This window comes from Dipodomys merriami, unplaced genomic scaffold (assembly GCF_024711535.1).
Source record: "Dipodomys merriami isolate MVZ:Mamm:240054 unplaced genomic scaffold, mDipMer1.0.p SCAF_34, whole genome shotgun sequence".
Taxonomy (NCBI): domain Eukaryota; kingdom Metazoa; phylum Chordata; class Mammalia; order Rodentia; family Heteromyidae; genus Dipodomys; species Dipodomys merriami.
The window spans coordinates 8,850,649-8,864,681 of record NW_027204937.1 but is presented as its reverse complement, the minus strand read 5'-3'; the positions used below and the strand labels follow the sequence as shown (position 1 = coordinate 8,864,681).

General features: G+C 37.9%; 1 protein-coding gene across 4 annotated transcripts in view; it reads right to left on the bottom strand.

Annotated features, from left to right (window-relative positions):
* The window catches only part of Eps15 (epidermal growth factor receptor pathway substrate 15), a 118,901-nt gene that overhangs the window by 25,575 nt on the left and 79,293 nt on the right, over window positions 1-14,033 (bottom strand). For all 4 annotated transcript variants that reach the window (XM_069987240.1, XM_069987243.1, XM_069987241.1 and 1 more), the window contains 5 exons: window positions 9,162-9,323; window positions 8,358-8,555; window positions 5,883-6,086; window positions 2,729-2,845; window positions 2,102-2,192 (listed from right to left, as the gene is read on the bottom strand). In XM_069987240.1, the coding sequence (XP_069843341.1) occupies window positions 2,102-2,192; window positions 2,729-2,845; window positions 5,883-6,086; window positions 8,358-8,555; window positions 9,162-9,323 (772 nt within the window). The remainder of the gene's footprint in view (window positions 1-2,101; window positions 2,193-2,728; window positions 2,846-5,882; window positions 6,087-8,357; window positions 8,556-9,161; window positions 9,324-14,033) is intronic.

The window sequence follows — 14,033 nt, the reverse complement described above, 5'->3', positions numbered from 1 at the left end:
TGGTCAAGGCTAAGTGCAAGTACTCTACCACTTGTCCAAGACTCTCCTGAGTTTCACAAGTTAATTTAGGAAGTAAAACATAATGCAAAAGAGCATTGACACAAGTGATATTTAATATAGTGTACACTGGCATTAATCATTTTAGTTTATTGAAGTTATATAATTTTTCAATAAGGCATAAGTAACTTAAGGGGTAAGAATCAGATTTCTGACTCTGCTATATATTCATTGTTTTTTTTTTTTTGTCGGTCATGGGGCTTGAACTCTGGGCCTGGGCGCTGTCCCTCAGCTCTTCAGCTCAAGGCGAGCACTCTACCACTTGAGCTACAGCACCACTTTCGGTTTTCTGGTGGTTTATTGGAGATAGGAGTCTCAAGGTCTCTCCTGCCCGGGCTGGCTTTGAACCACGATCCTCAGATCTCAGCCTCCTGAGTAGCTAGGATTACAGACATGAGCCACCAGCGCCCAGCTATATTCATTGTTTTAAAAGTTCAGAGTTGGCTTCTTTGTTTTTGGAGACAAGCTCTAGTTCTGTAGCCCAGGCTAATCATGAACATGCAATCCTCTTTCCTCAGCCTACTAAATGTTGGATTACATGTACATGAAACCATGCCTGAACTAGTATTAGTGTTTTTAAGCAACTAATTTACTGGTTAACTTCAGAATCCAATCTCCAATTACTGCTCTATAACATGTCTTTCCTTTGGGTTTCTATTTTTTTTAAAGATGATTTAAAACTTCTAATGTTAATTTTTTAAATTGAAAAGTTGGTGTTGGGGGTTACAGTTACCTAGGTAAGACAGTAAGTACATTTGTTTTTAATCACCATTACCTCACCCCCCCCCCTTTTTTTTTTGGTCGGTTGTAGGGCTTGAACTCTGAGCCTGGGCGCTGTCCCTCAGCTCTTCAGCTCAAGGCTAGTACTCTACCACTTGAGCCACAGCTCCACTTCCAGTTTTCTAGAGGTTTATAGGAGATAAGAGTCTTACGGACTTTCCTGTCCAGTCTGGCTTTGAACCTCAATCTTCAGAACTCAGCCTCCTGAGTAGCTAGGATTACAGGCATGAACCCTCTTTATTTCCCACTTACTCCTCCCTACTCCCCCCAAGTTGTAATGTTCATATCCCACATAGTGTCAAGTGAGTATCAATGTTACTGTGGTTCACCCACTGTTCTGCCGTTTCTGTGATTCCCTTTCCCTTCCACATACTGCACTGTCCATTATGCAAAACACGAGGTACTGGGGTCCTATTTTAAAAAGTATAATTTGGTATTATTATTAAGGTGTTATACAGAGAGGTTACCATTTCAAAGTCAGGTAATGAGGATACTTTTTTTGGGGGGGGGTTCATAAAATATAATCAAAGAATAGTCCTAAGATTCAGTTAACTGTCAAGGATAAATATTAGCAATTTAAGAATATAAACTCTTACTTACCTCTACATTTGTTAACAAATGTGCTATCAAAATGGAACTCCTACTTGTACTTGTACTTCTACTTGTACTTGGAAGATTAACATGATTTGTGATTTGAGGCCAGTCTAGGCAAAGAGTTTGTGAGACTCTCATCACAATCAATAAAAACATAGTGTTGTAGTGTGTGCCTATCATTCCAGCTACACAGAAGTATTAGTAGAAGGACCAGGGTCCATACTAGTCTAAGCATAACTTTTGAGAGTCTATGAAAAAAAGAAAGAGATAGGATTATGGCTCAAGTGACAGAGTGCTTACCTAGCATGAGCAAGGCCCAAGGTCCTGAGTTCAAACCATAGCATCAGAAAAAAACAAAAACAAAAACTGAAGCCATAATTCTGTTTGGGTTTTTTTTAACTGTATTTTTTTTTGTCTTTTCTTTTTTGGTACTGGGGATCAAACCCAGGACGTTGCACTTGCTAGGCAAGCGATTTGCCACTGAGCTACATCCCAGCCCTGAAGCCATAATTCTGATAGCTTATACATTAAAAAGTCTTGTTCTTTGTCAGGAAGCTAGAGGTGTAGCTTAAATGTTAGAGCACTTGCTTACCAAGTGCAAGGCTCTGAGTTCTAATACCCCCACCCCTGCCTTTATTTTTTGCTAAACTTATATAACAAAGATACTTACTGCCAACAAAAGGATCAGACTGGAAAAAATCCAAGTTTGTATCTGCAGCTGGTTCTGTCAGTGAACTTGAGTCTACATTAAATGGATCTTCCTAAAAATAATTTTTAATTAAAAAAAACTTTTTAGGAATCAAAGTTTTAAAATGTAACATTTAAAATTAAAATAACTCATATTCATATCATACATGTGCTTTCAAAATCAATAAAAATTTTTGCAGTTGCTCTCTCAGCTCTTTTCTAGCTCTCAGCTTTTTCCTTCTCTTCTCTTTCCCAGCTCTCTTCTCTTTTCTAGCTCTCTCTGCTCTTTTCTAGCTCTCTCTCTGCTCTTTTCTCTCTCTTTCCCAGCCTACTGAATCTAGCTCTTTTCTAGCTCTCTTTCTGCTCTTTTCTAGCTCTTTTCTCTCTTTCCCAGCCTACTGAATAAACCTACCCCTTACCTAAAAAAAAATTTTTTTTTCAGTAATAAAGAATATTTAAAATAAGGGTGAAGGCATGGCTCAAACCAGTAGCATGCCTGCCTAACAAGTGTGAGACCCTGAATTCAAACCCTATTATTGCCCCCAAAAGAACATTTAACACATTAGTGATAAGAATCTTTAAGGACCTTCAAATACAAAATTATGTTTACCTCTTTCGAATGTCCATCATTATCATATTCAGGACTAACTTTCTCATTAACAGTTACAGTCAGTACTTCATTTTCATCAGTCACATCAGAAGGTGGTAGTTCAGGACTACTTCTTGCCTACCCCCCAAAAAAATCATAAAAATTTATATGTATATATATATATATATATATATATACACACACACACACACACATACCTACCTACACATATATGTATGTACATATAATCTACATATGTATTTATATGTGTGCTGGGATCGAACTCAGACCTTTGAGAATGCTAGGTAAGCACTTATGTATATTGTCTCTATCTGCCTGCTTGCTTGCCTGCCTGCCTGCCTGCCTACCTACCTACATATTTGACTGATTTTGGTGCTGGAATCAAATCCAGGGCCCAGACAATCTCTCTATCACTGACCTATACTTCTAGTCCTATTTACAAAATATTAGTGTAACATGGATTAACAATATTATTTTTCACATAGGTAGTGGCATTTTTGCCTAGGGGTGGCCTCATATCATGATCTTCCTACCTCAGTTTCTCATGAGGCTGGAATTATGCCCAGCAGAAGAAACTGACATAAAAGAAAACAAGTTATGCAAACAAGAAGATAAGCAACACATAGTCACAGAATGATTTCTTCTTCTATAATCAGTCTTAGAAAAATGATGTAAGCAACGCATCAAAGCCACTTAAGCTAGAGACTGTCAGGTCATCTTTAACCACTATCTTTTTCATCATCCCACAGCTAAAAAAAAAATCAAGATTCCAAATCTTGTTCAGTTTGTCTCATCCTCTTTTTCAAAATCTTCCCTTTTTCTCCATCCTCATTATCATTTTTTTTTAATTTACAGTATAATCATCTCAAGTCAAGAATGCGATGGTAGCCTCCCATTTGTCTTCTGGCCACTACGATGTACCCTTCCAAACTACTCTCCCTATGGTAGTAAAACAATAGATTTAGGATATAAATCTTGTAATGCTTCTGGTTAAAAGTTATTCAAGGGTTTTTCACTGTTCTCTTGATTTAGATCACTGGATAAAAAGGCTTAAAAATTAGGGAAATTTATTTTACCCTTATATGTTTGAAGGATAATCTAGTAATCCTCTCTTTGTTTTTCTTTTTCTTTTTTTTTTTTGGTTGGTCATGGGGCTTGAACTCTGGGTCTGAGCACTGTCCCTCAGCTCTTCAGCTCAAGGCTAGCACCCTATCACTTGAGTTACAGCACCACTTCTGGTTTTTTGGTGGTTTTTATTGGAGATAAGAGTTTCACAGACTTTCCTGTCAGGTCTGGCTTTGAACCGTGATCCTCAAATCTCAGCCTCCTAAGAAGCTAGGATTACAGGCATGAGCCACCCAGCTATAATCCTCTTTTTGTTTGAAAGAATACAGAACAATATATCTATGACTACCAAATTTAAATTTATAGAAGTCTATACAATTTTGTATCCTTAATAGCTCCCCAAATTGTCATCCCATCAATTTACCTGCTTAGATTTAGGTCAAAACTCATTTAGACTACCAACCTTCCTAATATATCTCTATATATTTCTCACAATTTTAATCATGTTGCTTATTTTTTTTTTATATTTCGTTGTTTTGGATAGCTGGTCTAGAACTCACAATCCTGTCGGGTGGCTAATGCCTGTAATCCTAGCTTCTCAGGAGGCTGAGATTTGAGGATCACGGTTCAAAGCCAGACCTGACAGGAAAGTCTGTGAAACTCTTATCTCCAATAAAAACCACCAGAAAACCAGAAGTGGTGCTGTAGCTCAAGTGATAGAGTGCTAGCCTTGAGCTGAAGAGATGAGGGACAGTGCTCAGACCCAGAGTTCAAGCCCCATGACCAACCAAAAAAAAAAAAAAAAAAAGAAGAAAAAGAAAAACAAAGAGGATTACTAGATTATCCTTCAAACATATAAGGGTAAAATAAATTTCCTTAATTCTTTTTTTTTTTTGGGGGTCCGGTCATGGGGCCTGAACTCTGGGCCTGGGCGCTGTCCCTCAGCTCTTCAGCTCAAGGCTAGCGCTCTACCACTTTAGCCACAGTGCCACTTCCGGCTTTTTTCTTTTTGCTTATGTGGTGCTGAGGACTCGAACCCAGGGCCTCAGGCATGCAAGGCAAGCACTCTACCACTGAGCCACCTTCCCAGCCCCAAATTTCCCTAATTCTTAAGCCTTTTTATCCAGTAATCTAAATCAAGAGAACAGTAAAAAAAAACTCTTGAATAACTTTTAACCAGAAGCACTACAACAAGATTTATATCCTAAATCTATTACTACCATAGGGAGAGTAGTTTGGAAGGGTACATCTTAGTGGCCAGAAGACAAATGGGAGGCTACTATTGCATTCTTGACATGAGATGATTATACTGTAAATAAAAAGAAGTACTTGTGGGGCTGGGAAGGTGGCTCAGTGGTAGAGCGCTTGCCTTGCATGCCTGAGGCCCTGGGTTCGATTCCTCAGCACCATATAAGCAAAAAGAAAAAAGCCAGAAGTGGTGCTATGGCTCAAGTGGTAGAGTGCTAGCCTTGAGCTGAAGAGCTGAGGGACAGCACCCAGGCCCAGAGTTCAGGCCCCACAACTGGATCCCCCCCCCCAAAAAAAAGAAGTACTTGTGTGTATGTTTTTTTAAACAATCATGCCCAACAGAAGTACTGTTCTTTTTTTAAATTTGCCCTATTGAAAAACACACCAGTAGCCAGGTGCTGGTGGCTAATGCCTGTAATCCTAGCTACTCAGGAGACTGAGACCTAAGGATCACGGTTCAAAGCCAGGCCAGAAAGGAAAGTCCATGAGACTATCTCCAATTAACCACCAGAAAATCAGAAGTGGCGCTGTGGCTCAAGTGGTAGAGCACTCGCCTTGAGCTGAAGCGCTTAGGGACAGCACCCAGTCCCAGAGTTCGAGCGACCAATAAACAAAAACAAAACAAAACTAAACAAAAACACTAGTTAAAATTACATGCAATACTAGTTAAAGCCATTAAAACTACTGAATTAGGACTCATTGTTGTACAAAAAGAAATTATTATTATCTTCAAATGAGTCACGAGAGCATTTATATTGTATATGATGCCAATAAATCTCTGCTCAGCATCAATCTTTTGTCCTACAGTGAATGGTGAAGGTTATGGAACCACTTGACTCACTGGAGACTCCTGGTGTATGGGCTCAGACTCTAGGGTGCTCTGGCCTTCAGCATGTTCATTAAGGTTGGCTGTTTCACTGCTGCTGGTGCTGAGGCTACAATAATCTGTAGCACCATTTACAAGAATGCTGTGTGGGCTACTGCAACAATTTGATTGATTATTAGGATTTTCCAGATCTTTCATTTCCATCAGTCTCATTTGCATCTGTCAATATAAAGTAGAAACAGAAATAGAATTTATTGCTAGAAATATATTTAACATAAAAATAGCTACAACCCTAGACTTGGGTAAATGGTAAATTTGTTTCTTGCCAGAAGAATCCTCTGGGAATGCAGCATGACTTTAAAAAAGGGGTTCAGTAAACTCTACCAATAAGTTCTCTTGAAATTCCAGTATAATGTATTTGTTTTTGCAAATCTTCTGAAACCTCCAAGAATTTTGATTCAGATGTCTAGGTTAGTGGAGGGAATGATAGCAAAATAAAAAGAAAGGAGAGTCTGTGATTAAGTTTTAAGAGAGATTCAGAAGCTAAAGGAAAACAGAAAAGGCTATGGAATCAGCTATATTCCTGTTGGGAAAGGAAGTCAAGATGAGGGTAAAAACAAATTAGTATCTTAGCTCTGGCACTATTAACCCCCCAAAAACCAACAGCCAGGTGTGGTGGTACACAACTGATGTGGAATAATCTCAGCATTCAGGACTTTGAGGCAAGATGATCAAGAGTTCAAATTGCCTAGGGACTACATAGCAAAATTATCTGAAGAAAAAAATATCAAAACAAATCAAAAGCAATAATTTGAAAAATATTATGTACTATTTGGCTTAATCTATATGCAAAAATCCAAAAACAATGAATTTATGGAGGCATAAAGCAGATTATCAGTTACCAGGGTGAAGACCCTCCTCCAAATATAACTAAAGCAAAAAGGGCTGGGGTATGACTCACATAGTAGATAACCTGCCTAGCAAGTATGAGGCCCCAAGTTCAAAACCCCAGTAAAAGGAAGAAAGGAAGAAAGGAAGAAAAGGAAGGAAGAAAGGAAGAAAGGGAAGGAAGGAAGGAGGACGAGGAAGGAAGGAAGAAGGAAGGAAGGAAGGAAGGGAGGAAGGGAGGAAAGGAGGGCAGGAAAGAAGGAAGAAGGGAGGAAGGGAGGGAGGAGAAAACTACCTTGAAGGGCTGGGAAGGTGGCTCAGTGGTAGAGCGCTTTCTTGCATGCTCAAGGCCCTGGGTTTGATTCCTCAGCACCACATAAGCAAAAAGAAAAAAGCCGGAAGTGGCGCTGTGGCTCAAGTGGTAGAGCGCTAGCCTTGAGCTGAAGAGCTGAGGGACAGCACCCAGGCCCAGAGTTCAGGCCCCACGACCGGATCCAAAAAAAAACAAAAACAAAACAAAACAAAAAAACTACCTTGAAGAATATCATATTCACTTATCTGGTAGCATTCCTACTATGATAACTATTTTGTGTTATCTATATATTGAAGACCTATACTGGAAAAAGAAACATGCTAAATGATAATTTAAAAAACCAGCCAGGCAAATACACAAAAGCAAATCAAAAAAATATGTATAAACTTTTATTTAAAAAATGGTCAGTTTTCTTGGGCTAAGAAGCTAATTCTTGTATTACTATAACAGAAGGACAGAGAAATAAGACTTTAAGCCATGTCTTGCAAGATAAACAAGTTGTCACCTGCCAGATAAGATGGAGAGAGGAAACATGAAAAAATTCATTATATACAATAACTGAGAACCCCAAATGAGTTTTAGAAGACATATTTTAGAAGCTCTTGAAAAGGTTATATAATCAATGACAAATAAACTTCCTTTGTTTCAGTTTGTTCAAATTCACAACAAAAGAAATGGACTATATGAAATCTATGCTTTATGTAAACATCTCATTTTGATTCTCTATTCTCTATGTAGAAAAGCCTAGACACAAACAAGTGAAGGATCTATATATGGTATCAAACACAATACTCCATATTTACATAATTAAAATAATAAAGATTTCTATACAAGCAAAATTGATTTTAAAGTTAGAATAAGAGTAGATTATTATTTATAAAAGTAAGTGACACTTATCAAGCATTTATGTACCAAATCTTGTCTACAACATTTCATAGGTTTTTGCCCCATTTATCCTCACAACATTCCTAAGACACAGGGGGCACTGATAGCTCCCCATTTTAAGCATGAAGAATCTGACATTGAGATGATTCACCTAGTAAATGGCATACCCAGCATCTAAACCTAGAGCACTTAACTAAAACCCACACTATTATCTACTACTCCAGTGATCAATGATCAACAGAAGTACAAAATATGTGACAATTTTAATGAATCTGGCTAAAAGAAATGTAATTGTATAAAAGGACTAAAAATTAAATCATAAATGAAATAGATAGGAGTAGGAAGCACTATTATCTAGCAGGCTAGCTGAGAGTCCATTTCAGCACACTTTTTGCTTCACTTACTGAACTGATTTCCTGTTGTGAATCATGTAGGTGCTGCTGAAGAGGTTCCAGCTGAGCCTTCCCTGACTCCACACTCTCCTCTAATTCTGCTGTTTCTTGTTGTAGGCGGCTCAGCTCTTCTCTAGCTTTGGCCAGTTCTTCTTCATAAGTAGAGATCTGTGATTCTTGACTAGTTATTTCAGCTTTCAGAGAAGAGATCTGAACATGAGAGTAAATGAAAAGAAAGGATAAGGAAAACGTCACCAAAATGTTAATTTAGTTTACTATTTTAGTATTTTTCTGATGGATTATTTTTGGTCATAAAAGATAAACATGAGGAAGGCAGGAGTATATAGTTGAAGGATAGTTGACAAAAAAGAAAAAAAAAAAAGCAGGCACTGATGTCTCAAGCCTATGATCCAGCTACTTAGGAGTCTGAGATCAGAAGATCAAGGTTCAAAGCCAGCCCAGGAACACAAATCCAAGAGACTCTTATTGTCCAATGATCAGCAAAAAGCTGGAAGTAAAGTTCTGGCTCAAGTAGTAGAGTGGCAGTTGTAAATGAAAAAGCTGAGGGGGAGCTAGAGGCCCTGAGGTCAAACCCCAATAATGGTACATACGCCAAAATATTTCTGGAAATGTTTTCTAAAATATTTTCTAAAATAGTGTCTTTCTATTTCCATTAAAGAGAACTTGTACTGTCTGATGAGCATTATGCCTCTAATGTGCCAAATGCTAATAACTAGACTGCCACATAACAATAGAGAATATATTTTCATCTTAAGTGAGGAAAATCAAAGAAGATATACAATAAACAGACTTTACCAGCTGGGCCTCCTCTGCACATTTCTTTCTGACTTCCTTGAGTTGTTCCTCCAGCTGGGCTTTCTGTTCATCTAGTTCTTCAAGGAGTTCCTGTACTTGCTGCTTCTGGGCCTGTAATTTTTGCAGATTAACATTTTCCCTCTGAACTTCATCTTGAAGATCCTGAAATACAACAAAATCAATATATTTATTGTCACTGGGGGCAAGGAGAGGGTAATTTTTCTCTTTTTGGTCATGGGGCTTGAACTCAGGGCCTGGGCATTGTCCGAGATTTTTTTCTTCAAGGTTACTGCTCTACCACTTGAACCATAGCTCCACTTCTGGGTTTTTGTGGTTTAATAAGAGTCTCATGGACTTTCTTGCCTGGGCTGGCTTTGAATTGTGATCCTGAGATGTCAGCCTCTTGATTAGCTAGGATTACAGGTGTAAGGCACCAGTTCCCAGCTAAAGTGAGGGTTATTTTTAAGTGTATCTTAAGAGAAAAAGTCTTGCATTGAATATATCATTTTGGTAGAATACAGCACTCATAGCTTTATGTGATCTTCATTTAATACCTCTTCCAGATTTAGATATTCAATTTGTTTACTAAACTCTGTAGGGGATGTCTGACGGTCTTCTCTAATATGATGAAAATAGAACTCCGGCCATTTCTGTCTACATCTGTTTTAACCTCAATCTTCCTCTTCTTAGTTTCTCTGCTCAAAAAAAAAATAGCATCCTCTTGAACTCTTCCTCTCACATTTCATCTTAAATCTGCCAGCAAATCTGGTATTACTTCCTTCAAGAGATATTAAAAAATGGGCCATGTCTTTTTTTTCAATGCTAGTACAAGTTACTTTCATATTGTCTCCTGGACTGCTGCCTTTCAACTAGGAAAACTGTTTCCACTCACACCACCTTTCGATGTGTTTTTAGCATCTTGAGAACTATTTATAATCTATGTCAAATATCTTACATTCTCACTTGTACACAGGAATGAAAACAGTGGTCTCACAGAAATAGAACACAGAAGCGATTATCAGTCTAGAAGATGTGGGAAGGAAGGGAGGCCTGGGGAGAAAACAGACAATGTGGTACAGCTGGATAAGATAAATACCTGCTAATTTACTCTGTAACATAATAGGAGAAGGATGCCTACCAACAACTACCTGAATGATTAAAAATTAGTGGAGGGAACTCTGCTTGTTCTCAACATGAAGAAATAATATATCAGAGCTAAAAGATATATTTACCCTAATTTGATCATTGAACATTGTATTTCACACTGTACCCAATAAATATGTATAATTATGATGTATGTGGAAGTAGGAATTGAACTTCAGGCTGTAAGCATGTTAGGCAAGTACTCTACTATTTGAGTTATACTTCCAGCTGAAAATTTGTTTAAAAATAAAGCGAAGCCAGGCACTGGTGGCTCGCGCCTGTAATCCTAGCTACTCAGGAGGCTGAGATCTGAAGATCACAGTTCAAAGCCAGCTGGGGCAGGAAAGTCCATGAGAGTCTTATCACCAATAAACCACTGGAAAACCAGAAGTAGCGAAACAAGCAAAAACATCTATATCCAAGCATATCAACTTCTTTGCTCAACACCTTGCATGGACTCTCCATCTCATAAAGACCCAAAGTCCACACCCTCAAGAATGGTACATTAGTACCACTATGGATACAAAAGAGATGTTAATTAATTACACATATAAGAATTATTAAGGAAATAGGGCTTAATTCTCTTTAGGAGCCCTATGTGGGAAAACAGAAGCGATTAATAACTATAAGTTATCCCTGTAGAAGGTGAGTAGAGATATCAAACAAGGTGAAACAAAGCTTTCCAATATGGTATCTTTTTAATAACATATTATTCAAATGTCCCAATAATCATTCATCAAATAAAAATCTAGGAATATTAGAAGAAAAACAGGGCTGGGAAGGTGGCTCGGTGGTAGAGTGCTTGCCTTGTATGCCTGAGGCCCTGGGTTTGATTCCTCAGCACCACATAAGCAAAAAAAAAAAAAAAAAAAAAAAAAAGCCGGAAGTGGTGCTGTGGCTTAAGTTGTAGAGCGCTAGCCTTAAGCTGAAGAGCTGAGGGACAGTGCCCAGGCCCAGAGTTCAGGCCCCATGACCGGACCCCCCCCCCCCCAAAAAAAGAAAAACAACAGGTCTCTGAATTGCTGCATGAATTATACAAGAAAAAACATCTTCATAATGGTGAACTGTTGAAACAGCTACAAATGTGTTATATAAGTACTAGGCTCTTAATGCATTCGTAATTCATGTGACACATCTATGAAGAAGGTAATATTTCTACTCACATTTTACAGGTGAGAAAACTAATGCACAGATGGGTAATAAGTTGTCCGAAGTTATAAATTAAAATATACATAGGTTATTTTGTGATTACACAAAAATAGAAAACTATAAATTTAATGTAGTTAAATTACTTAAGAGTCACAAACATAGGGAGAACTGAATTAAAGTCTCCCTGATACAAAATTTTTTTTAAGCTTCTATGAAAACTGGGGGGCGGGGGGGTGGTGAGGGGAGAAATTCACCATAAGGGTGAATCCTTAAATATTTGTTGAGTACTCAGAAGAAAAATTGTGTAGCAAGATTGTACACAGGCATTTTAAGGCAGGTCAGAATGTGGATCTGCCTTTCTCTTCTTAGAATATAAAGCCCAAACCATAAACATTTGAGACAAAATGGCCATCCACAACTTTTTCTCTTTGTAACTGGATCATGTTGGGCCTAATTTTTCTGTAGAGCTTGATAAACTAGTAGTGCACCTCATAAAAGCTACCAATCATCATTTCATGAAATAAAACGATGTCATTTTCAGAAAAAAAAAAAAATCTTGGGCTGGGAAAGTGGCTCGGTGGTAGAGTGCTTGCCTTGCATGCATGAGGCCCTGGGTTTGATTCCTTAGCACTACATAAGCAGAAAAAGCTGGAAGTGGAACTGTGGCTCAAATGGTAGATTGCTAGCCTTGAGCTGAAGAGTTGAGGGACAGCACCCAGGCCCAGAGTTCAGACCCCAGGACCGACCGCAGCACCCCCACCCCCAAAAAAAAGTTGAACTGAATTTTCAAGTTGTGAGTTCATGGGAATACACACAAGAGATGAGGTTAGAAATTATGAAAGGAAGTAGATGTTTTATTTTAACTGAATTAGAAAGACTATAAATACAAAGTAAAAATCTCAGCTAGGGGTATATCTCAGTGGTAGAGCATGTGCTTAACATGCACCGAGTCCTGGGTTCATTTATTCCTTAGCACCAAAACAAAATAAAGCCCACAAAACAAAAACAAAAACAAAAAAAAACCCCGTAAGTCTTCTTGGTTTGGAAAGCTTTTGTGCTTGAGATATAAGCTCATATAGTTACTGTATGTGACTTTTATTAATATGAAGAAAAACAAGAAAACTCAGATTAAGCAGGTTAAGCAGACTGATACTCACTGATAGGCCAAAATGTCTTTACTTCTAGTCCCTACTGCCTTCATTTTGGCATTCTCATTAGCACCTCTACTAGAAAGTATAGTCACGTCCAGCTTTGGTGGCTCACACCTGTGATCCTGGGTAGTCAGAAGGCTGAGATTGGGAGGGTCATGGTTAGAAGGCAGCCTAGGCAGAAAATTCCATGAATTCTTTCTCCAAAATAACCAGCAAAAAAATCAGGACTGGAGTCATGGCTCATGTGAAACAATGCCAGGCAAGCAAGCAAGCCAAACAAGCACAAAGCCCCAAGATCAAACCTCAGTGGTGCCAAGAAAGAGAAAGGGGAGAAAACATAGTCATAAGGAAGCAGAGAGGTATAGTTTCGTTGATTCTGCTAATAGGTGTAATAAACTGCTTTCAATAGTTTTGACTTCCCATGTCAATCACACATTTTAGATTCCACAAAATTTAAGGTACCTTACTATCACAGCTAAGTAAGAACAAATAAATCACTGAGAAATACTGACAACAAAGCTTACATAAGAAACCAAACGTTCAAGGATAACCCACTTAACCTGAAAACAACAATGCAAATCTTTCAGTGCTTTTCTATATTGGCTATTTACATCTCCACCTTCAAAGATGCAGCAGAGAAAAACTATCAGGCAAATGTACTCAACAAAAACAGTCTATCACAAGAACATATGTACTTTAAAATAGCAACTGGCTAAATTTAGATGCAGTTCAAGATTATCTATCAGTGACTCTACTTATTTCTTCCAGATTGAAAAACTTTTGTAGATTTTTGTCTTCTTTTTCAAATTATTTCCAGCAATGACTGCATAAAGTCAATGACTGTTTTACAATTCTTATGAAGGTTTAAAACTACACAAAAACAATGTAATTAAGTAAGTAACCCTCCCACACTTAATCTCATTGCCAGAAAGAGAAAATATGTTGGAAATGATTTCTTGTTTTTTCACATCACTTTTAGGAAAATTCCAGCAAATAAATGTAATCATCTGGACACAGAATCAACTACCAAGAAGCCTCACTGGCTTTTTCCTGAATCCTTCAGTAAATCATTCTCCTCACCCTATACTGGATGTACTACATCAAAGCAAAACAATGGGTCTAACAATTTAAGGCTGTTACATTTTTTTAACTACCAGAGAACCCAATATACAAGTTACATATTAAAGGCAGATACCTATCCATGAGCTTTTATTAGCAACTGCTACCAGTGCTTTTACATCCAATTTCCTTTATGTGCTAGAACAGCATTCAGGAAATGGTATGCCAATAACATGGCCCACATGTATTACTTACCTCTCTAAATAAAACACTGTCCAATTTTCTATGTTTTTATAATGTTTGAAACACCTATTTTTTCTTATTTCCAAAATAGAAAAAGGTGTTATTTTTCTACTTGTAAAAGGCAACT